The sequence below is a fragment of the Balaenoptera ricei genome, chromosome 8 (assembly GCF_028023285.1).
Source record: "Balaenoptera ricei isolate mBalRic1 chromosome 8, mBalRic1.hap2, whole genome shotgun sequence".
NCBI lineage: Eukaryota > Metazoa > Chordata > Mammalia > Artiodactyla > Balaenopteridae > Balaenoptera > Balaenoptera ricei.
In genome coordinates, this window is record NC_082646.1 from 106,928,982 (window position 1) to 106,953,571 (window position 24,590).

A 24,590-nucleotide genomic window follows, 5' to 3' on the forward strand; every position below is an offset into this window, starting at 1 on the left:
CCGGAAGTACCTCCTCCCTAGCCCCTGCCCAGCCTCACGCCCGTGGGCGGCACTTGGAGCCATGGCGGCGGCAGCCGCAGGACGTGGCCCGGGCTCTGGACCTGGGGACTCCCCAGAGGGACCCGAAGCGGAGGCTCCGGAGCGTCGGCGGAAGGCGCACGGGATGCTGAAGCTTTACTACGGCCTCTCGGAGGTGGAGGCGGCGGGGCGCCCCGCGGGGCCGGACCCCTTGGACCCTATAGATCTTAATGGGGCGCACTTCGACCCGGAAGTGTATCTGGACAAGGTGTGTGTATAGGGAGGGGGAACAGGCCCCCGATATATTGTACCCCACATCACGCCTGCGACTTTGTTGGGGGGGAGGGTGGGGCGAGGGAAGAGGGGTTCGTAAAAGCAGGATGACCCTGGGCCGGGCAATAGGGGCAGAGCTGGAAGATAAGGGGTCGTGGGCAGACTTGGACTGGCCTGAGATGGTGCGAAGTCTGAGGTCTCCTGGGCTGATGTTCTGATAGACCCGCTGTAGGGGGCGTGGCCCAGGCGCTGACAGGCATAGGACTGGGCCTTGGTTGAATCTGAGGATTTCAAATGCCGACAAACCCCAAATAGGGTCTGACCTGGTAACTCCTGAGCTATGCCACTTATAGGTTCTTTGTCTGAGATTCCTGACAGGGGTGGGATCAGGGTTTTCTTGCACCAAAAGCCTACCAGTTAGGGGCAAGGCTGGGGGACATGAGTGCCCCCTGTCCTGGATACTAACCACCTAATTTCCTCCAGCTGCGAAGAGAGTGCCCACTGGCCCAGCTGATGGACAGTGAGACGGACATGGTGCGGCAGATCCGGGCTCTAGACAGCGACATGCAGACCCTGGTCTATGAGAACTACAACAAGTTCATCTCAGCCACAGGTGATTCCTACTGGGGAGCACTCCTCACAGTCCCACATCCGCCAGTTTCTCCTGTGTTGGGGAAGCCAGCAGAGGATTTAGACAGAGCAGACCCAGATTCTAGTCCTGCCCTGACACTAATCCACTCTCATCTTTCTCTCTCAGAGCTTTCATGGTTTGATGACTACTGAGGTGATAAGTGTTCTCAGAGGGTTGTTTTGAGGACCAAAGGGGAGAAAAGGACAAAATGAAATTTTAAAAAGAAATGAATTTACCTGAAGCACTTAGAATCTCTGACACTAAGGATGCCTCAGTAATGGTTAGTTTCTCTCGTTAGTGGTAGCTTTCTTCTCTGGTTCAGGTCTATCTCGAGAATGGGCTTCTCTCTCTCTCTTTCACTCTCTCTTTTTTTTTTTCTTTCTTTTCTTCCTTTCTCTCTCCTTCTTTCCTTCCTTCCTTCCCCTTTCCCCTTTTCCCCTTTCCCCTTCCCCCTTCTCCCCTTCCTTTCTCTCTTTTTAAATGAAGCAGAGATAGAGAAAATGTATGACATTAAGGGACAAACGTCATATAAAGGTGTTTTTTTTTCCCTTCTGTCCTCTTTATTCTCTATTCAAGATGGTACTAGACAATGTTCAGTATCATCCACACTAGCTTCTGTCCTGTGTTGGTGAAATGCACTGTTCAGATTTTTGGGACCGACATGTACTTAGTCCTAGAGGCAGATCCTGCAGGTCTACCTGCAGTCTATGGGAATGTCTGTACTCTGAGTGAAATGAAATGAACAGAAGAATGGGGTGACCTGACTGTTGTTTTAAAAGGACCCCTCTGTCCACTTTGTTGAGAGTGGACTATAGGGAGGCAAGGATGGCAGAGACACCCATTAGGAGGCTATTATAACAGTCCAGGCAAGATGCTGGTTGTATGGACCAGGGTGGTAACCGTGGAAAAGTAGAATGGCTCAATATTCTTAAAAATTTGTTAGTTGAGGGATCTGGAATTCAGAGAAGGCTGGAACTTGAGGTACATGGAACAAGATGAGATCTCCTGGGGGGAGTGTACAGAAAGAAGAGGTCTGAGGACAGAAGCCTGGGGCATCCTAACATTTCAGAAGTCATGAAAAGAAGGAAAATCTCACAAATCTTCTTTCTCAAAGAAACAAACATTTGGGAAAGTTTGAGAACAACCCAGACCATGGGTGTCTTAGAAGATAAATGAAGAAGGCATTCCAAGAAATGGAATTGATAAGCTTGACCAATACATTAGCTCATGGAGTGCTCATCAGTGGTGCAAGAGAGGGAAAAACTGCAGAAGCAAAGTCCTCAGGAAAGAGGGAGGGGATTGAGCAGTGCACATTGGAGAGGCTGGCCTTAACAGAAGGTCAAGAGCTCATCTACTGTAGCAGGAGGGAAAGCAGACTGTGGGCAGAGCCAGTCAGGCGGATAGGTGTGGTAGAGTTTAACTGGAGACCTTTCAGAATGCATTAAGGAATTTTCCATTTATCTAAAGAGTACTTAGCTAATCAAAGTGTTTAGACAAATGAGTGATGTGATTTGTGTTTTGAAAAGATCCCTCTTGTCCCTACCTACATTGAAAGGAATAGATTGGAGAGGTGGCTGGAGTGAGGCCATTTCAGTAGTCCAGATCAGAGATTCTGGGCGCTAACACCAGGATGATAATGGTAGAGATGGACACTGAGGAGTAAATTAAGAAGTGTTAGGGGGCAGCATTGACAGGACATGGTGTTGAGGAGCTTTGGGTGTACAGAATGACCCAAGTTTCAACTTGAACACTGGATGGTGGATATGGTACCCAAGAAACTGCAAGAAGATCAGGTGTAGGAAAAGGAACATAATGAGCTAGGCTTGGTTTTGTTTTGTTTTTTTAAGGAGAGCAAGGCATGAAATAAACCTGGATGAGCCTGTGGGGCCAGATCATGAAGGCCTTTGTAGACAAAATAAGAAGGATTTTGGTCTTAATCATAAGAACTCTAGAGATCCATGTCAGATAATCACAGCACCTCAGTATGGAAGGAAGCTTGAGGGGGTCTAGTCCAATCCACCTCTTCTTTCCTCAGAGTATCTCTAAGGAGTAGCCTTCTGACTCATGCTAGAAGTGGGGAACCTTTACCTAGTGGTGAGAACTCATACCTCTGAGGCTAAGGGAGCTAGGTTTTGAGGTTTTGGAGCTGTGCATAAGGAGCTAACAAGAAGGCAGATGCATATGTGGCTCTGGAGCTCAGAAGAGAGATCTGAGCTGGAGGAATAAGCCTTGGAGGCAGCTGTGAAGAGGAGGAGAGTTTAAAGGGAAGTGTGGGCAGGGTTGCTCCAGAATGGGATAGAGCCTGAGAAAAGGAGAGAGCCCAGGACAGAGCTTGGAGGAACGCCTCCGTTTGATGGCCATGGGGAGGAGGAGGGTGAGCCTGCGATGGAGACAGGAGTGGTCATAGAGGGAGAGTGGTGTCAGTATGAATATACGTTAATTCAGCTGATTCATTCATTTATTCAATCGCTTGTCAAATATTTGCCTGTATGCCAAGTACTATTCTAGGCACCAGGGATATAGCAGTAAATAAGACAGTTTCTCAGCTGTCACAGAACATACGTTCTAGAGAAAGAGACAGATAATGAAGAAAGAAAATTAGATCAGTTCACTTCAACAAGAGCTCTGGAGAAAATGAAACAGGATAATATATTAGAGAGTGGGTGGTTGGGACTGATATAGAGAGAGTGGCAGAGAAAGGCTTTTCTAAAGAGTCACAGTTAAGGTGAATGATGAAAAGTTGACGATGGGAGGATTTGAGGGCAGAGTGGCCCAGGCTGAGGAAACAACTTGTGCAAAGGCCCTGGAAACTCTACGACCAGAGCAGGGAAAGCAAGAGTGTGGGGGTGAAGGGAGCGAGGTCTGACTGCATAGGATATACAACAGGGGTGGTGAGGTTTTTCTTTTCTTTTCTTTTCTTCTTTTTTTTTAGGTTTTTCTGAAAAGACCAAAAAGTAAATATTTTAGGGTTTGTGGGCCATCTGGTTTCTGTCACAACTACTCATCTCTGCCATTATCATGAAAGCAACTACAGACAGTATAAATGAATGAGCATGGCTGTATTCCAGCAAAACTCATTTACAAAAACAGCCCTGGCATCCAGAGTGACATCAGCAAAAATAGTGGAGTAAGTGCATTTGAAAATATCCCCTCCATAAAAGCAACCCTAAAACTGGCCACAGTGGTTAGAATAAGCTTTCTTAGAACTCTGGAAAGTAACCAAAGGTGTGCAGCAATCAGAGGAGCATTTATTCAAAAAAAAGAGCTGAATCGTGGTAAAAATAATGAATCCTATGGTATTTTAGCTTGTCCTAGCCCCACCATTTCCTCTCCAGCTTAGCAGTAGCCTTGAAAAATAGCCCATACTCCTAATAGTAGAGGGAGCAGAACAAAGCTGGAGTTCTTTCAAAGCCTCATGCCCAAAGAATTGTCATTATTTAACCTGTCTGGTGGTTTCCTAAAACAGTCCACCTCATAGGTTTGTCTTGACCTGGAGGTCACCCAGTGCTAAAAGTCTCTCACCAGAGTTGTTTGTCAAAAACAATTACAGGCAAATGTTGTGTCTGTCTGAAGTGATAGATAACACTTGGGCAAACAGTAGTACTAACCCAAAAGCTTAAAAGGAAAAGCTGAGGAATGAGATGTCCCTAGGGGCTTTGACAAGCTCTGACACATTATTAGGAATCTTGAAGGCCACAAATGTGTAGGGTAGTACACATACTTAAGAAAGACCTGAGGGACTTCCCTGGTGGCGCAGTGGTTAAGAATCCACCTGTCAGGGCTTCCCTGGCAGCGCGGTGGTTAAGAATCCGCCTGCCAATGCAGGAGACACAGGTTTGAGCCCTGATCCAGGAAGATCCCACATGCTGCAGAGCAACTAAGCCCGTGTGCCACAACTACTGAGCCTGCACTCTAGAGCCCACGAGCCACAACTACTGAGCCCGCATGCCACCACTACTGAAGCCCACATGCCTAGAGCCCGTGCTCCCAACAAGAAAAGCCACCACAATGAGAAGCCTGTGCACCGCAACGAAGAGTAGCCCCCGCTCGCCACAACCAGAGAAAAGCCTGCATACAGCAACAAAGACCCAACACAGCCAAAAAAAAAAAAAAAACACCTGCCAGTGCAGGGGACACGGGTTCGAGCCCTGGTCTGGGAAGATCCCACATGCCACGGAGCAGCTAAGCCAGTGTACCCCAACTACTGAGCCTGCGCTCTAGAGCCTGCGAGCCACAGCTACTGTGCCCGCACACCCTGGAGCCTGTGCTCAGCAACAAAGAGAAGCCACCTCAATGAGAAGCCCGCGCACCACAACAAAGAGTAGCTCCCACTCGCTGCAACTAGAGAAAGCCTGTGCACAGCAATGAAGACCCAACACAGCCAAAAATAAATAAATAAAATAAATTTATTGAAAAAAAAAAAAGAAAAGAAAGAAAGAAAGACCTGAGAAAGTCCTAAGCTCTCACTTCCGGCTTACTTCAGGCTCAGTGCAAGCAGGAAGTGAAGGTTAAGGGAGAGTTGTAAACCTCCTGGCTCAGTGTTTAAGGTATGCCCCAACACACACACACACACACACACACACACACACAGCTTCTCAGTAAATACTAGGAGATGTATTAGTTCTAGATATTTAAGGAGATCCTTGTCCAGTCCTTAGCTAATCACTAAGCTAACCAAGTAAAGGTTTCAGTGGCTATACACAACAAAGAATATAAACTTTACAGAGTTGGTTCAGAAACTAATTAGTACAGGTTTAGTAACTCTGAAAAATAATTAGACAAACAATAGCAACAAGCAGCAACAACAAACCCTGGGGAGGAGAGAGGATCTGATTTCTAGAGTTGCCATGTTATATCAGTATTATCTAACATGTCTGTTTTTTCAATAAAAATTTATGAGACATGCAAATAAAGTAGAAAATCTGACCCATACACAAGAAAAAGCAGTAGAAACTGTCCCTGAAGGAGCCCAGACGTTGAATTTACAATGTAAAGATTTAAATCCACTATTTTAAATATGTTCAAAGACCTACAGGAAGCTGTATCTAAAGAACTAAAGGAAGGCATAAGAATGTTTCACCAAATACAGAATATCAAAGAGAAGAAATTATTTAACAAAAGAACCAACTAGAAATGATGAAGTACCGCAATGAAAATGAGAAATTCACTAGAGGGTCTCTATAACAGATTTGAACAAGCAGAGAAAGAATCAGCAAACTTCAAGATAGGTCAGTTGAAATTATTCAGTGTGAGGAATAGAAAGAAAAAAGGATGAAGAAAATTGAACAGAGCCTTAGAGACATGTGGGACACCAAGTGTACCCACATATGCATAATGGGAAGAGTGAGAGGAGAGAGAAAATAGCAGAAGGAATATATGAAGAAATAATGGCCCAAACCTACCCAAATTTACTGAAAAACATTAATCTACACATCCAAGAAGCACAGCAATCTCCAAGTGGGATAAATGCAGGAAGATTCACACCTAGGCATATCACATTGAAACTGTCAAAAAAAAAAAAAGACAGACAGAAACTTGAAAGCATCAAGAGAAAAGTGACTCATCACATACAAGTGATACTCAATAAGATTAACAGCTGATTTCCCGTCAGAAACCGTGGAGGTCAGAAGACAGTGGATTCACATTTCAAAGTGCTGAATGAAAAAAATGTCAACCAAGAATTCTATACCCAGTAAAAATATCCGGTAAAAAAGAAAGAGAGGGACTTCCTTGGTGGCACAGTGGATAAGACTCTGCGCTCCCAATACAGGGGGCCCCGGTTCGATCCCTGGTCAGGGAACTAGATCCCACATGCATGCCACAACTAAGAGTTTGCATGCCACAACTAAGGAGCCCATGTGCCTCAACAAAGGAGCTGGTGAGCCGCAACTAAAGGAGCCTTGAAGCCGCAACTTAGGAGCCCACCTGCCGCAACTAAGGAGCCCACGTGCTGCAACTAAGACCCGGTGCAACTAACTAACTAACTAACAATAAATAAATATTTTTTAAAAAAAGAAAGAAATTAAGACATTCGCAGATAAGTAAAAACCAAGAGAGTTCATTATTAGCAGATCTTTACAAGTAAAACTAATTTATTAATAATTATATATAATAGCAAGTTTAACTGGTTAATACTAGGCAATATTTATTGAGTGTTTAATATAAAACTACACTGATCAAACTGCTTACATATATTAATTAATTTAATTCTTACACATCTATGAAGTAGTTAACTATATCTCCATTTTACAGATAGGGAAACTGAGGTAATGAGATGCTAAATAACTTGGTCAAAATTTTATAGATAAGACATAATGTTTAATGCCTTGTTTCAAACAAGTCAAAAACAAGTCCAAAAATAACTTTAAAAAGTCAGATTTTTTTGTTCTAGTACCTGTAGTAGCTTTTGAAAGAACTGCATTTCTATAAAAGACAAACATTATACGTAATAAATAAATCCCTAAATGAATAATTTTTATGTTAGACTATTGTTTAACCAGTGAAAAATAAAATCATAACAATCAGAGAGTAGACAAATAGACTAAAATAAAATCATAACAATCAGAGAGTAGACAAATAGACTAAAAAAATACTGCCATAAAGGAGAAATAATAATTCAAGAAAATCTAATAACCTGGGACCACTTGGTGTTGGGACCACTTGGTGTAGGAACCAACAGCTCTATCAACATCTACAGTCACTGGCAAATCATTATCTTTGCAAAAAGTTTATAAAGTTTATCCAGAGTTAAGAAAACAGTCTAAATTACATCCACAATATTATATTTAAGAAAATAGAGGCAAGGTTTATATAGTCAAAACATATTTAATGAAAACCCCTGCCACTCACTTCCTACAGGGGAAAAAAATCCTTAGTATTTGTGTGAGTGTCCTATGGTTGCTATAACAAACTGTCACAATTTTGGTGGCTTAAAATAACAGAAAATTAAAAAAAAATAACAAATTATGGTCTCATAGTTCTGGAGGCCAGAAGTTCAAAATCAAGTTGTCAGCAGGGCTGCACTCCCTTCAAAGGCTGTAGGGGAGAATCTTTCATGCCTCTTCCAGGTTCTGGTTGACTTCAAACATTTCTTGCAGTTGCACCACTCTAATCTCTGCCTCTGTCTCCACATGGCCTTCTCCTGTGTCTGTGTCTTTATTTCTTTAATGTCAGGTGACAGTGAGGTGGCTAGATGATAGGTCAGATTTTGCCCTCTAGTCCCATTAGTTGTGGCTGGGAGTGAAGAGGTGGCAGTCGATGACTTTATGGTATAAAACCTTTCTATTGCAGAAGAGAGACTTGTGGATCAGGAATTGGAATATGGCTGGGGCAGGTAACAGTGCTTTGACACTTGCTAGTATTGGAGGGTCTCCTGCTAAGGTGGGAGCCGGCTTTGGCTCACTGTAGGGACAAGGACACTGGCAGTGGCAGTTCTTACTGGCGTGAGCCCTCGTGAAGGCTGCCATTTTCTCACCAATATCTGGCCCCACATAACAGCCTGTAGGCTTCTGTCAATTGAGTAGAATTGAGTCCATAAATAAACCTGTACATCTGTGGTCAGTTAATTTTTTTATAAGGGTGCCACAGTTATTCAACAGAGAGAATAGGTTTTTCAACACATGGTTGGGATACCTGGATAGCCATATCAAAAGATTGAAATTGGATCCCTACCTCACACGCTATACAAAAATTGACTCAAAATGGATCATAGACCTAAATATAACAGCTAAAACTAAACACTCTTAGAAGAAAACATGGGTGTAAATCTTCATGTCCTTGGATTAGACAAGAGTTTGTTAGATATGACACTGTGATTTGTGATTTATAATAAGAAATATACATTTGGTCTTTGTCCACCATCCCTGGCATAGCTCCTAACCCCTTGTAATTTCCTATATAAGAGCCTTGTTAACAACATTTAGTTTTGTTCCCAGTTGCTGAAATAGCTCTAGTGAAATAAAGTGACATGGATGTCTTTTGGTATTTATATAACAAGCCCTTTTCAACCACACCTGAGTTTACGTTAATGAGGTGATCTTTGGAAAACTCCTAGATAACCCAAGGATGGGGGCAGGTTGCCAGCAGAACCAACCATGTGATTAGAGGGTTGGAACTTTCAGCCCCACCCCCCAGACCTCCAGGAAGGGGAGAGGGGCTGGGGATTGAATTCAGTCACCAATGGCTCATGGTTTAATCAATTATGTCTATGTAGTGAAGTCTCCATAAACACCCAAAAGGATGGGTTGGTGAACCATGTGGAGGTGTTGGGAAAGTAGCATGCCCAGAGAGGACATGGAAACTCTATACCCCTTCCCACATACCTTGCCCTATACATCTCTCCCATCTAGCTGTTCCTGAGTTGTTTCCTTTTGTAATAAACCAGTAATCTAGTAAGTAAACTGTTTCCCTGAGTTTGCTGAGCTGCTCTAACAAATTAATTGAACCTGAGGAGGGGGTCATGGGAACCTCCAATTTAGAGCCAATCAGTCAGAATCATAGCTGACAGCCTGGACTTGTGATTGAAATCTAAAGTGAGGGAGGATAGTTTTGTGGGACTGAGTCCTTAACCTATGAGATCTGATGCTAACTCCCGGTAGATGGTGTCAGAATTAAGTTAGATGGTGTCAGAATTAAGTTAAGTCATAGGATGCCCAGCTGATGTCACAGAATTCCTTGATAAGTGGAAAACCCACACATCTGGTGAAGGATGTGAAGTAGTGTTGAGAGTAGAGACACACAGGAGTGGGTTTTTACTTTATAGACACCAAAAGCACAAGTAATCAAAGGAAAAAAATCGGATAAATTGAACTTAATCAAAATTAAAATCTTGTGCTTCAAAGGACACTATAGAGAAAGTGAAAGGACAGTTCACAGAACGGGAGAAAATATTTGCAAATCATATAGCTAATAAGGGTCTAATGTCCAGAATATGTAAAGAACTTTGATTAAGTCAGCACTAAAAAGACAAATAACCCTGTTTAAAAATGGGCATGGGCTTCCCTGGTGGCGCAGTTGTTAAGAGTCTGCCTGCCAATGCAGGGGACATGGGTTCGAGCCCTGGTCTGGGAAGATCCCACATGCCTCAGAGCAACTAAGCCCATGCACCACAACCACTGAGCCTGCGCTCTAGAGCCCGCGAGCCGCAACTACTGAGCCCACATGCTACAACTACTGAAGCCCACGCGCCTAGAGCCCGTGCTTCGCAACAAGAGAAGCCACCGCAATGAGAAGCCTGTGCACCACAACAAAGAGTAGTCCCCACTCACCGCAACTAGAGAAAGCCCGCACGCAGCAATGAAGACTCAATGCAGCCGAAAATAAATAAATAAAATAAATAAATTTTTTTTAAAATGGGCAAAAAATTTGAATAGACATTTCTCCAAAGAAGATATACAGATGACCAACTAGCACATGTAGAGGTGCTCAACATCATTAGTTATTAGGGAAATGCAAATCAAAACCACAATGAGATACCACTGCACACCCACTAGGTTTTCCAGAAAATGGAATAAAACAAATGTTGGTGAAGATGTGGAGGATTTGGAACCCTCTACATTCCTGGTGGGAATGCAAAATGGTGTACCCGAAAACAGTTTGGCCATTCTTCAAAAGGCTAAGCATGGAGTTATCATGAGGCCCAGCAGTTCCACTCCTAGGAATATACCAAAGAGAACTGAAAACATATGTTTACAAAAACACATACACAATTGTTCATAGCAGCTTTATTCATAACAGCCAAAGAGTGAAAGTAGTCCAAATGGCCACCAATTGATGAATGGAAAACAGGTGTGGTCTATCCATACAAGGAAATATTATTCTGCCATAAAAAACTATGATGTGGGCTTCCCTGGTGGCGCAGTGGTTGAGAGTCTGCCTGCCAGTGCAGGGGACACGGGTTCGAGCCCTGGTCTGGGAGGATCCCACATGCCGCGGAGCGGCTGGGCCCGTGAGCCACAACTGCTGAGCTTGCACGTCTGGAGCCTGTGCTCCACAACAAGAGAGGCCGCGATAGTGAGAGGCCCGCGCACCGCGATGAAGAGTGGCCCCCACTTGCCGCAACAAGCGAGGGCCCTCGCACAGAAACGAAGACCCAACACAGCCGTAAATAAATAAATAAATAAAAATTATTAAAAAAAAAAAGAAAAAAGAAAAATATCCCCCAGGAATATGAAAACAAAAGACTAGATTCCAGAATAATTACTGTGAATGTACAGGGAGCATATCTCTTTAAAAAAAAAAAAAAAAAAGTATGATGTACCGATACATGCTACAACTTAGATGAGCCTTGAAAACATGCTAAGTGAAAGAAGCCAGACACAAAAGGCCGCATACTGTATGTAATTCCATTTATTTTATTTTTTGGTATTATTATTTATTTATTTAACTTATTTTTGACTTCGTCGGGTCTTAGTTGTGGCATGTGGGATTTTTGTTGAGGCGTGCACGATTTTTCGTCATGGCGTGCGGGCTCTTCCTTATGGTGCGTGGGCTTCTCTCTAGTTGTGGCGTGCGACTTTTCTCTTCTCTAGTTGTGGTGCGCAGACTCCAGGGCGGGTGGGCTCTGTAGTTGTGGTGCGTGGGTTCCAGAGCACGTGGGCTCTGTAGTTTGTGGCACGTGGGCTTAGTTGCCCCACGGCATGTGGGATCTTAGTTCCCTGACCAGGGATCGAACCCACCTCCCCTGCATTGTAAGGCAGATCCTTTACCATTGGACCACCAGGGAAGTCCCTAATTCCATGTATTTTAAATGTACAGAATAGGCAAATCCATGGAGACAGAAAACAGATGAATGGTTGCCAGGGACAGAGGTGAGAAACAGGGAGTGACTACTAAGGGATACAAGGTTTCTTTTTGGGGTGATGAAATATTATTGAATTGGATAGTAATATTGGTTGTGCAATCTTGTGAATATAATAAATATACTAAGAACCACTGAATTTTATGCTATGTCAATTATAGCCCAGTTGAAAATCAAAAAGCCAAACAGCTATCAAGCCAGGTTGGACCCGCAGGGTATATACTTTGCCAACCTTTGGCCTAGACACTGCATTTGTTTATGCAATAATGCGTTTATCTGTTCCAAAACTGGAAAGGTCCCAAAGGTTGTATAGTGAAAAGCCTCTTCCCATTCCTTTCCCCAGGTAAAGACAAAGCAATCTTTAACGGTACACTTTATTGAAGATTACCAGAAAAGCGCACAGGTCGTAGTGGCCAGCGCCGGGAATTTCACAGATGGAACACTTCTGCGCAGTCAGCACCCACGTCAGTCAACAGCATGACCAACAAGGCCCCCTCCAGCCGCCTACCAGTTACCACCCACGCTCCTCCCAAGGAGAGTTTGCCCTGGTTGCAAACTGCTTATCTTAGCAAGCTTGAAAGAGTTCAGGGACGTACAGTGTAGTCTTTATTACTCAGTGGTGTGGATGTTTTTTGTTTTGCCGTGCTGCAACTTTTATTTCCATTTCAATGGCTCTGTGGCTGTGCATTCAACAGCAATGCCACCAGTACTAGGTTTTCTTTTATTCTGTTTTAATGACAACTTAGCTTTTGGATTTTTTTTTTCCCTTTGAAAGTCAGATTCAAGTTTCCTTTCTGATGTAGTACCTAAATGTCATGGTCCCAAACACCCACTCCAAAACGAATCTGCTCCTCTGATGGTAGCATTTGACAGACCTGGAAGGAGGTTGTGTCATAGGTTAGATGGTTTGTAAGCAAAAACAAGAATTCACTGGGGGGAAGACGAAACGCCTCATGAACTTCCAAGCCTCTTCATGATCGTCAGCCCGTGAGCCTTCTGGTACCTGAGCTTCCATCTTCTGCCTTTGCTCTGCTTTTATTCAGTTGTTTTTTTTTTGTTGTTGTTTTTTTGGCTGCGTTGGGTCTTCGTTGCTGTGCCTGGGCTTTCTCTAGTTGGCAGCAAGTGGGGGCTACTCTTAGTTGCGGTGTCCGGGCTTCTCATTGTGGTGGCTTCTCTTGTTGCAGAGCACAGGCTCTAGGCGCACAGGCTTCCGTAGTTGTGGCTCGAGAGCTCTTGAGCACAGGCTCAGTAGTTGTGGTGCACAGGCTTAGTTGCTCCAAGGCATGTGGGATCTTCCCAGACCAGGGATCGAACCTGTGTCCCCTGTGTTGGCAGGCAGATTCTTAACCACTGCGTCACCAGGGAAGTCCCTTTTATTCAGTTTTTAACTGCAGGCACTGTCCGTGCTATGTCCATTAATTCATTGTTTGTGAATTGGCAACCCAGTCACCATTTTCCAAAAAAATATAAGCAACTCCAACCAGTAGCCCCAAAGAGTAGTACAGATGTTTCATATTATGCGACTTTATTTTTTTAGTTACCTTCCTCTCTGTGGGATCTAAGAAGGGTGAATGGTCTTGTCCCGTAGACTGTGTTGCTAACATCAGAAGTTCATTTTGTGATTCTTGGTCTACCTCTTCATGTAATTTTTTTTTTAATCTCTTAATTGTTCTGCAGGTGTTAGCTCTGTGAGTTCTTCTTGTGCATTTTTTTTGTTTGTTTTTTTCAGCTATTTTTTCCCTGCATATTTTATGTCTGTTCCTTTTTATTGTCATTGTCATTGATGTTTTTCTCCTCACTTTGCCCAAGTTGGGTTGCTGCCCCAATCCTGCTAGAGAACATTCCCACAGTCCAGGAGCCACACACAGGCCAGGTGTGGGTGTGCGAAGGCTCACAAGTGACTGCTGTTAGATATTGCCATATTCTTTTCCACAAAAAATGACCTGTTTGCACAACCACCAGCAAATAGGAGAACAGCTCTTTCCATACACCCTGGCCAACACTAAGTTACCAAAATTTTCAATCTTTGACAATCTGAAAAGTAGTATCTCTGTAGTTTTTTTTTAATAAGATTTTTTTTTACATATTTATTTATTTGGTTGCACCAGGTCTTAGTTGCTGCACGTGGGCTCCTTAGTTGCGGCAGGCGGGCTCCTTAGTTGCGGCAGGCAGTCTCCTTAGTTGCAGCTCATCAGCTCCTTAGTTGCGGCATGCGGGCTTCTTAGTTGTGGCATGCGAACTCTTAGTTGTGGCATGCATGTGGGATCTAATTCCCTGATCAGGAATGGAACCTGGGCCCCTTGCATTGGGAGCACAGAGTCTTATCCACTGTGCCACCAGGGAAGTCCCTCTGTGTAGTTTTAATTTAATTTCTCTTGTGAGGTTGAACATTCTTTGTATGCTTAAGAGCTGTTTGATATCCTTGTCTGTGATGTCCTTTTCCTATTTTTCTATAGAGTTGTTTCCTTCTTCTTTTTTTTGACTGTGCTGCGCAGTTTGTGGGATCTTAGTTCCCCAACCAGGGGTTGAACCCAGGCCCCAGCAGTGAAAGTGCCAAGTCCTAACCACTAGACCTCCAAGGAACTCCTGAATTGTTCTTTTTCATAATGATTTGTAAGAGTTCTTCACATATTAGGGAAAAGTAGCCCTGTATGGTATGATTTGCAGTTCTTTTAAAGTTTGTTTTGATTTAACTCATGGTGGTTTTTGTTGATCAAACAATTTTATTAATCTCTTCTTTTTTTTTTTTTAATTTATTTATTTTATTTATCTTTGGCCATGTTGGGTCTTCATTTCTGTGTGAGGGCTTTCTCTAGTTGTGGCAAGTGGGGGCCACTCTTCATCGCGGTGCGCGGGCCTCTCACTATTGCGGCCTCTCTTGTTGCGGAGCACAGGCTCCAGACGTGCAGGCTCAGTAATTGTGGCTCACGGGCCTAGTTGCTCCACGGCATGTGGGATCTTCCCAGACCAGGGCTCGAACCCGTGTCCCCTGCATTGGCAGGCAGATTCTCAACCACTGCACCACCAGGGAAACCCTAATCTCTTCTGAGTTTGAGGTGTTTCTAAGCAAGACCTTTTCCATTCCTAATATTATTTTTAAATTCTCCCTGACTTTCTTCATGTACTTTTGTGATTACATTTTAAAATCACATTTAAACTTTGATCCCTCTGCTCTGTGTGTGTGTATAAGGTGTGAGGTCTGAGTCCAACTATATTTTTATTTCAAATGGCTTTCCAGTTGTCCCAACACTATTTAATAATTCATCTTTTCCGCACTGACTTGAAATGTTACCTTTATCATAATAGTAAATTTCTTTATGTTTCTGGATTTTTGAAAAACCTTCTGTTTTGTTCAATTTATCTCTAATTGTTCATGTACCAGTGCCACACACTTTAAGTTACTGTAGCTATAAAACTGCACGTTTTAAATTCTAGTAAGGCTAGTTACTTCTTACTCTTTTTCGCTTCCAAATTTTAGTTCCCCCTTCTTATTTTCCCACCTGTTCATCAAATTATACTTTAAAAAAAAAAGGAGGGGGGTCTCTTAAAATTTTACTGGATCAAGTTAAATTTCTAGGGAGAATCAACATCTTAGGTTTGGGGGCTTCCTGTACAAGAATGTGGTATGTCTTTACACTTCTTCAGGCCTTCTAGTATGTTCCTCAGTTAGCTTATAAAGGTTTCTTTATGTAAATGTTGAACATTTCTTAAATTTATTTCTAGATACTTTGATCTTTTAAAATTGCTATTTTAAATGGGTCATTTTCTACTGTATCTTCTTATTAGTATGTGTGAATGTTGTTGCTTAATTCTATAGATTTTTTATATTAATTTCACGTTCAGTCACCTTACTAAATTCTCTTTTGTTTGTAGTAGTATTTTCAGTGATTTTTTTTTAGAGTTTTCAATTTATGCAATTATATCATCTGCAAATAGTGATAATTTTACCTCCTTTGCAATTTTTGTATCTCTGTAATATATTACCTGAGTCTAATTGTGGTGGCTTAGTACCCCAGAGCAACGTTAGACAGCAGTGGTGATCGTGACCCTCCTTGCCATGTTTCTGATTTTAGTGGGAATTGCTTCTAGCATTGCCTCATTAAACCCGATGCTGGTGTTTGGAGGTTAGGGAAATATTCAGCTGTTCATATTTTATTGAGAGTTTTTACAAAAATCAAGAATAGATGTTGAATTGTCTTTCTTTCATCTCTTAATGTGGTGAATTATTATCAAGGTCCTCTCATATTGAGCTGTCCTTGCATTCCTGAAATAAAAACCATTTGGACATATTTGTCAATTATTCTTTTAATACATTGCTGGATTCTGTTTGTTAATTTATATGTGTATCTCCATTTATTTAATTTATGTAATTAATGTATCTATGCATCTCAATTCATAAGATATGAATGTGTCACTTTCATTTTTGAGCTATTTTTGTCACATTTTTGTATCAGTGTTATGTTTCTTCCACAAAGTTAATGTGAACGCTTTTCTAATTTTCTCTGCTTGAGTACTGCTTACACAGAGCTTTGGAATGAGCTGTCCTTCAGAGCTATGGCAGCACCCCCATGACATCCTCTGGCACCTTTGTGTGGGGGGGAAGGAGAATCTTTCTTTTTGTTTTTTTTTTTTAATTTTTAAATTTTTGGCTGCATTGGGTCTTCATTGCTGCACGTGGGCTTTCTCTAGTTGCGGTGAGCGGGGGCTACTCTGTTGCGGTGCGCGGGCTTCTCATTGCGGTGGCTTCTCTTGTTGCGGAGCATGGGCTCTAGGTGTGCGGGCTTCAGTAGTTGCAGCATGTGGGCTCAGTAGTTGTGGCTCACGGCTCTAGAGCGCAGGCTCAGTAGTTGTGGCACACGGGCTTAGTTGCTCCATGGCATCTGGGATCTTTCCAGACCAGGGCTTGAACTCGTGTCCCCTGCATTGGCAGGCAGATTCTTAACCACTGCACCACCAAGGAAGTCCTGGAGAATCTTTCTTTGACAACATTCTCAATTCTCTCTGTTCATGTGTTCTTGCTTTTCTGGAATCCATTTAGGTAAATTATGTTTTTTTGTGGCAAATTATCCATTTCATCTAGGTTTTCAATTTCTTTACACGGAATTGAGCTAAGTTGTATCTTGTGATTTTTAAAATATCTGTGTATTTGTGATTGTTTCTCCCCTTATTTCTTATTTTGTGTATGTTTTTTTCCCCATTTAAAGATTAGGGTAGCTTGCATTTTATGTATTTTGTTTTTCATTTTTTTTCAGTGACCCTGATCTTTGATCTATTTATTAGTTCTCCCATTTAAAAAAATAAATTAATTTCTGCTTTTACCTTTATTAATTCCTTCTCTCTGCTTTCTTTTTTATTTTTCTGCTTTCTTTTTCTGGTTTCTTTTGTAGTGCTTTTTCTAACTTCTTGAGTTGAATGTTTATTCTAATTAGTACTATAAGAATTTAAGACTGGTTTCCTCTGAACATTGCTTCAGCTATATCCTATAGGTTCTTATAGTGTTTTCATTGTTATTTTTTACATATACAGAAATTTCAGTTTTGATTTCCTTTTTGATCCAGTAGTTGATAATAATGAGGTTTTCTCTAAATAGTGGGATCTCTTTATTTTCTAGTTTTGTTATTAATCTCTAATTTCATTGCATTGTGATCAGGGAATGCTTTCTGTACCATTTAGTTTCTTTTCTTCTGTAAATTTATTGAGATTTTCTTTATGACCTAATATGTGGTAAGGTTTTGGTGTATTTTATGGAATCTTGAAAAGAATGAAAATCAAATACGTCTTCCATATTAATGATATTATTTAGGACTTCTGTAGCTTCATTTGGTTTTTGTCCTTTTGGTCTGTCATGGATTGACAGAAGTGGATTAAAGTCTCCTACAATACATATGTTTCTGCTTCATCCTCATTGCTTTCCTTTATGCATATTGATGGTGAGTTCCAGAGTGGAATTAGGGAAATTAGTTGGGAAATGTTAGTAGTAGTTGGACAAGAGATGATGGTGGCTTGGAAAGAAAATGTTGGAGGTAAACCTTATGCAACTTGCCAATGGACTGAATGTAAGGTAAAGGAGAGATAAGAATCAAAGATGACTCTTAAGAAATGGCCAGGAGGGCTTCCCTGGTGGCACAGTGGTTAAGAATCCGCCTGCCAATGCAGGGGACACAGGTTCGAGCCCTGGTCCGGGAAGATCCCACATGCCATGGAGCAACTAAGCCTGCAAGCCACAACTACTGAGCCTGAGCTCTAGAGCCTGTGAGCCACAACTACTGAGCCCGTGTGCCACAACTACTGAAGCCTGCATGCCTGGAGCCTGTGCTCCGCAACAAGAGAAGCCACTGCAATGAGAGGCCTGCGCACCACAACCAAGAGTGACCCCCGCTCGCCGCAACTAGAGAAAAGCCGGCGTGCAGCAACGAAGACCCAATGCAGCCAAAAATAAATAAATAAAATTAATTAATTTTCAAAAATAAGTAAAGAAATAAATGAACAGGAGCCAAAATGGAAAAGGTTAGTGGAGGGACAGGTTTGGGGAAAGTCAAGAATTCTGTTTTGTGTATGGACACCAAGGGGGGAAGTGGTGGGGAGGGGTGGTGGTGGGACGAACTGGGGGATTGGGATTGACATATATACACTAATATGTATAAAATACATAACTAATAAGAACCTGCTGTATAAAAATAAATAAAATGAAATTCAAAAATTCAAAAAAAAATTCTGTTTTCGACATATCATATTTGAGGTGCCTGTTTGCCATTCACATCAGGGTATTAAGTAAGTTGTTAGGCAGGGCTTTGGTCAGGACTGGAGGCAGAAATGTCCAAGTCATCACAGCCGTGGGACAGGATGAGACTCCCTCAGGGATCTATTCACTCTGCAGGTTTGGAAGGAGTTGATGTTTGCCTGTATTTTCTCTGTGAAGTGTGAATCAAGGTCACCATTTGAGAAATGGGGGCACGTATTGGCGTTTTGAGGACTGAGGACAAAATGTTATTTTGGAAAATGGAAACACAGACTCACTAGAAAGTTTGGAAGGACAGCTGACCAGTATGCAGTGCTGCTTTGGGACTTAAAGTCCTAACTTTAAAGGGAGGCCAGTTGGTATGATTTTGTGGCTCATTTTCAGCTGTCATTCTTAGGGAGTGGGTTGGTAATTGGGCTTAACCTGTGGTAGGGTTCTGCCGACAAATAATGGGGGCCGGGGGGCAAGAGATGCAAGGGGGCTTGCAAATGGGTGCTGATGCTCGTGGAGGACCACAGATTCTAAGAGGAGTGAGGAAGGAAGTGCAGCCATGAGAGGTATTGCAAACAGTGACCAAGTGGTAGGGCCACTGGGTCTGGAGTTACTGAAAAGGCCAAAGGATTGTTAGAGTGGGGTCAACAGGGTGAATGATCAGAATTACAGAAGGTGGTGAGGCTTGAAGTTAAGGTTTTAGAGGATGCAGTTCTTAGCAAGGGCAGGGAGAGGGTGGCACAGATGAGGCAGATGCAAGAATGCATGGAGTAGGGACTCCTCTGGTGGCGAAGTGGTTGGGAATCCGCCTGCTAATGCAGGGGACACGGGTTCAATCCCTGGTCTGGGAAGATCCCACATGCCGCGGAGCAACTAAGCCCGTGCGCCACAGCTACTGAGCCTGCGCTGTAGAGCCCGCGAGCCACAATTACTGAGCCCATGCGCCACAACTACTGAAGCCCGTGCGCCTAGAGCCCATGCTCGGCAACAAGAGAAGCCACTGCAATGAGAAGCCCGCACACTGCAACGAAGAGTAGCCCCCGCTCTCTGCAACTAGAGAAAGCCCGTGCACAGCAACGTAGACCCAACGCAGCCAAAAATAAATACATAAAATAAATAAATTTATTTAAAAAAAAAAAAAAAAGAATGGATGGATGGAGTTGAGGAGGTCAGCAAACGGAGAGTCAAGAATGTCCAAAGGCTCATCCTTGTGTATGCTGATGTCCACAAGGAGGTGTGGCCGTGATCTGGAACTGAGGGGCGTGGCAAAGAGGACAGTAGGGATGGCAACAGGAAGGGGTGTAGTTTGATGTCATGGTCTTCAAAGAAGCTGGGGTCTCAAAGGGAGGAGGAGTAGAAGCTATCTAGAAGTGTTAAGGGGCCAGGCCCTGAGGCACCTGGGTTGAAAGGAAGAACGGCCTCCTTAGGCAGGTTTCTGTCAGGACAAAAGGGAAAGAACCCTTCAGAGAAGGTCAACCATGTTCCAGAAGGCAGAGTGAAAGGGTTAGGGAGGTCTGGGAAAGAGGTAAGATTGAACAAGTATTTACTGTCTGCGCCATGGCAGGCAGGGTGCTGGGCATGGAGGATGCCCTTGGGAATGAGCAGCAGGTCCCTGCCAAGTGCCCTGTGCCCTCCTTTGGATCTGGGCATCTTCTGAGATCAAGGACTGCGGCTTCATGGGCATCTCCCCACTGCACTGGGACTAGGGGCACACATGGGGTGCTCAGAAAACGTCTGCTGCACTGACATAATGACACCTCACCCCCATTTATAGTGACCAAGCACCACTGCAGTCCTTTTCAAGCACCTAATCATCAATGTGACCCTCGAGGAGTGAGCTCAGGCGCGTTTGGGGAGGGGGCACCTGTGTGTGAGGGCATTTGGACTACCTCTCAAGCTGAGTGTTCTGTCTGCACCCCTAGTCATCCTCCTTTCCCTCTCCTGCGCCCTTGTCCTCCTAGACACCATCCGGAAGATGAAGAACGATTTCCGGAAGATGGAGGATGAGATGGACCGGTTGGCCACCAACATGGCAGTGATCACGGACTTCAGCGCGCGCATCAGTGCCACGCTGCAGGACCGCCACGAGCGCATCACCAAGCTGGCAGGTGCGGCCCGCCCCAGAGCTGGTGCTAAAGTGGGCCACCCCCAGGGCGTTGGGGCTAACACCACCTCCCCCTGTCCCCCAGGGGTCCACGCGCTGCTACGAAAGCTGCAGTTCCTCTTCGAGCTGCCCTCGCGCCTCACCAAGTGCGTGGAGCTGGGCGCCTACGGGCAGGCGGTGCGCTACCAAGGCCGCGCGCGGGCCGTGCTGCAGCAGTACCAGCACCTGCCCTCATTCCGCGCCATCCAGGACGACTGCCAGGTCATCACGGCCCGCCTGGCCCAGCAGCTACGGCAGCGCTTCAGGTGTGGGCTCTGGGCCCTCATGCCACACCCGCTGGTCTCCTGGGTCTGCCCCCCCACGCCCCGAATTCTGTCTTCTTGCCCTTCACCTCCCTCTCCCTTCCCGCAGGGAGGGCGGCTCCGGCGCCCCGGAGCAAGCCGAGTGCGTGGAGCTGCTGCTGGCCCTGGGCGAGCCTGCGGAGGAGCTGTGCGAGGAGTTCCTGGCTCACGGCCGAGGGCGGCTGGAGGAGGAGCTGAGGAGCCTGGAGGCGGAGCTGGGGCCCTCCCCTCCGGCTCCCGACGTGCTAGAGTTCACTGACCGCGGCGGCAGCGGCTTCGTCGGGGGCCTCTGCCAGGTGGCGGCGGCCTACCAGGAGCTGTTTGCGGCCCAGGGCCCGGCGGGTGCCGAGAAGCTGGCAGCCTTTGCGCGGGAGCTGGGCAGCCGCTACTTCGCGCTGGTGGAGCGGCGGCTGGCTCAGGAGCAGGGTGGCAGTGACAACTCGCTGCTCGTGCGGGCGCTGGACCGCTTCCACCGGCGCCTGCGGGCGCCCGGGGCCCTGCTGGCCGCTGCCGGGCTGGCAGAGGCCGCCACGGGGATCGTGGAGCGAGTGGCCCGCGAGCGCCTGGGCCAGCACCTGCAGGGCCTGCAGTCGGCCTTCCTGGGCTGCCTGACGGACGTGCGGCAGGCGCTGGCCGCCCCTCGAGTTGCTGGGAAGGAAGGCCCCGGCCTGGCCGAGCTGCTGGCCAACGTGGCCAGCTCCACCCTGAGCCACATTAAGGCCTCGCTGGCCTCTGTGCACCTCTTCACTGCCAAGGAGGTGTCTTTCTCCAACAAGCCCTACTTCCGGGTACGATCTTTCCCTGGGCATCCTTTTTCTTTCCTTTTCAGGGCATTCTTTTGTTTATCTTGCATGCAGGTTGGCAGCTACCAGGGCACACAGTCCTTGCCCCAGGCAGTCTGAATGTGATTTCAGGCTGCCTTGAGGAAGGCTGGCACAGCCTGGAGGGGTGGGGCAGGCTCTGAGGGCATCTGCAAGCAGGGTCCCCAGTGCTGGCTTTGCCCCCCTGCACTCCCTTCCCACAGCAGGGGAGCTGCTGGGGGTTCTGGAATGCGGGGTGAAACTGTCCCTTGGAGAGAGGCCAGGGCACTTCGAGTCCCAGTAGAAGGTCACTAGCAGCCTCTGCCTGGGAGGTTGGACCTGCTGTGTATCTGGGGCGCTCCTCCTCACAGGGCGAGTTCTGCAGCCAGGGTGTCCGTGAGAACCTCATCGTGGGCTTCATCCGCTCCATGTGCCAGACAGCTCAGAACTTCTGTGATAGCCCCGGGGAGAAGGGGGGTGCCACGCCACCTGCCCTGCTCCTCCTGCTCTCCCGCCTCTGCCTGGACTACGAGACCGCCACCATCTCCTACATCCTCACCCTCACCGATGAACAGTTTCTGGTGCAGGTGAACTGCTAGCTCATAGCAGGGTGGGGGGGTGATGCTAGGAACACAGGAGGCTGGGCAGTGCCCTCATGGTCAGGGCTGCCTGTGCCCAACTCAGCCTGCCCCTTGCCCAACCTGTGCTCAGCTCCTGGTGGGCAGTGGCTGCAGAGCTGCCCCCAGTACCCACTGCCTGTCTGTCCTCTGCATCCCTGGCTCAGGACCAGTCTCCAGTGACACCCGTGAGCACACTGTGTGCGGAGGCCAGGGAGACGGCACGGCGGCTGCTAACCCACTATGTGAAGGTGCAGGGCCTAGTCATATCGCAGATGCTGCGCAAGAGTGTGGAGACACGGGACTGGCTCAGTACCCTGGAGCCTCGGAACGTGCGTGCTGTCATGAAGCGGGTGGTGGAGGACACGACAGCTATCGACGTGCAGGTGCTGCCCTGGGCTGGCCAGGGGAACTCTGATGTGGGCTGGGGGTGCTGGGGGAACAGCTCTCTGAGGATCATGACAGGAGGGGCCAGGCAGTGCCTGCATCTACGGCCTTCCTCCAGCCATGGTGGCATCCTCACCCGCATTTCACCTAGGAGGAGGCAGGTGAGGCGCAGAGTCACCCAGGAAATCAGGTCAGGGTTGGCCCTGAAGATTTGGCCTCAGTACCAACTCTTATGTTCCACTTTTGCCCCACTCCACTGGTTCTGTAAATAGTGACTGGGTACCAACTAGGTACAGGCCCTAACTACCCTGTGGTTTTTATAACGGTTGTGATTCTTATAACAAATGAGTGTGTAACTTAGGGCATCCTTGGCCCTTGCCCAAGGCACCTGGTGGGCTGGATGTTCCCCATGCCCTGGCCTCCTTGCAGTTCCTCCTTCCACCACCAGGTGGGGCTCCTGTATGAGGAGGGTGTCCGCAAGGCCCAGAGCAGCGACTCTAGCAAGAGGACCTTCTCCGTTTACAGCAGCTCTCGGCAGCAGGGCCGTTATGCACCCAGCTACACACCCAGGTCTGGCTGGTCAGGGTAGGCGCAGGGAGGATGGAAAAAGGAGGATCGGGATGCAGGGGTGGGCTCTGATTGCTTGTCTCCTCCCATTCAGTGCCCCAATGGACACCAACCTCTTGAGCAACATCCAGAAGCTGTTCTCTGAGCGTATTGACGTGTTCAGTCCTGTGGAGTTCAATAAGGTCCGAAGTCCACAGTGACCCTGCCTTGCCAGGGCCCCTTGGGAAGGTTGGCTGAAGCAGCCCCGCATTGGCCCAGGGAGCCCTAGGACTCTGACTCCCCCCCCCCACCCCAGTCTCTGTTTCTGAGGGATGTTTCTAGGAGTGAGTGGTCATCCAGAGCCCCACCATCACCATCTCATAGCCCTCTGCCCTGATCTTGGTGTGCCCTCAGCCCGCGTCTGGGTGATAATCTAGTATACCTCTTGGCCCTTGTCCTTATCCCCACCATAGCCCTGGGTCCTCCCCAGGGATTCCTAGTCACACCGTGGGCCCTGCCCCAACCCAGCCTGTGCTCGGGGACCTGATACTCTCCCTCCAACTTAGTAAGCTTTTCCCCTCCCCATGTCAATGCTGACCCCCATCTCTGCCTCAGGTTGCTGGGCCCTCCCTGTCTGCTCCCCTCCAGATGATGGGGCCAACCTTGTATTGTCCCTCCCTCTTACCTGGGTCCTGGGACTTTCCACCCCATCACAGCTACTGGCATTTTGCTGTCTCCTTGGCCCCTGCACAGAACGTGGGTGCCCTTCCTCGGGGATCTAGTACCCCTCCCCAACACCTGCTGTAGTGGATCTGCATCCCTGTGTCCCTACCTGCAGGTGTCGGTGCTGACCGGCATCATCAAAATCAGCCTGAAGACACTGCTGGAGTGTGTGCGACTGCGCACCTTTGGGCGCTTCGGGCTGCAGCAGGTGCAGGTGGACTGCCACTTCTTGCAGCTCTACCTGTGGCGCTTTGTGGCTGATGAGGAGCTTGTGCACCTGCTGCTGGACGAAGTGGTGGCCTCAGCTGCCCTGCGCTGCCCAGACCCAGTGCCCATGGAACCCAGTGTCGTCGAGGTCATCTGTGAGCGTGGCTAGGCCCGGTCACCCCAATCCGCTCATCCCCTGGTGTCCCGACCTGGTGTCCCGCCCTGGTGGCCCTTCCCCTCGGGGCCTCAAGACCTGCCTAATAAAGACGTGTTGTCTCCTGCTCCTTGTCGCCTGCCTGGGCGGGGCTTGGGGGGGGAGGAGGGAGGTGGAGCTGTGAGCCTGAGACTACAGAGGCGGCTTTGGAGGCGTTCCTGTTGGTCTCGCCCCTGAGAGACGATTGGCTGACCTGCTGGG

The 24,590-nt window shown here is 46.5% G+C and overlaps 1 protein-coding gene across 1 annotated transcript; it reads left to right on the plus strand.

The window, feature by feature from the left end:
• The first annotated feature begins 15 nt into the window (after window positions 1-15).
• VPS51 (VPS51 subunit of GARP complex) lies at window positions 16-24,456 on the plus strand. Its single transcript, XM_059931957.1, has 10 exons — window positions 16-286; window positions 775-904; window positions 20,412-20,558; window positions 20,640-20,859; window positions 20,966-21,683; window positions 22,067-22,282; window positions 22,480-22,698; window positions 23,148-23,269; window positions 23,361-23,448; window positions 24,084-24,456. The coding sequence occupies exons 1-10, from the start codon at window positions 62-64 to the stop codon at window positions 24,342-24,344; spliced, it is 2,346 nt and encodes a 781-aa protein (XP_059787940.1). The 5' UTR covers window positions 16-61; the 3' UTR covers window positions 24,345-24,456.
• Window positions 24,457-24,590: the final 134 nt, after the last annotated feature.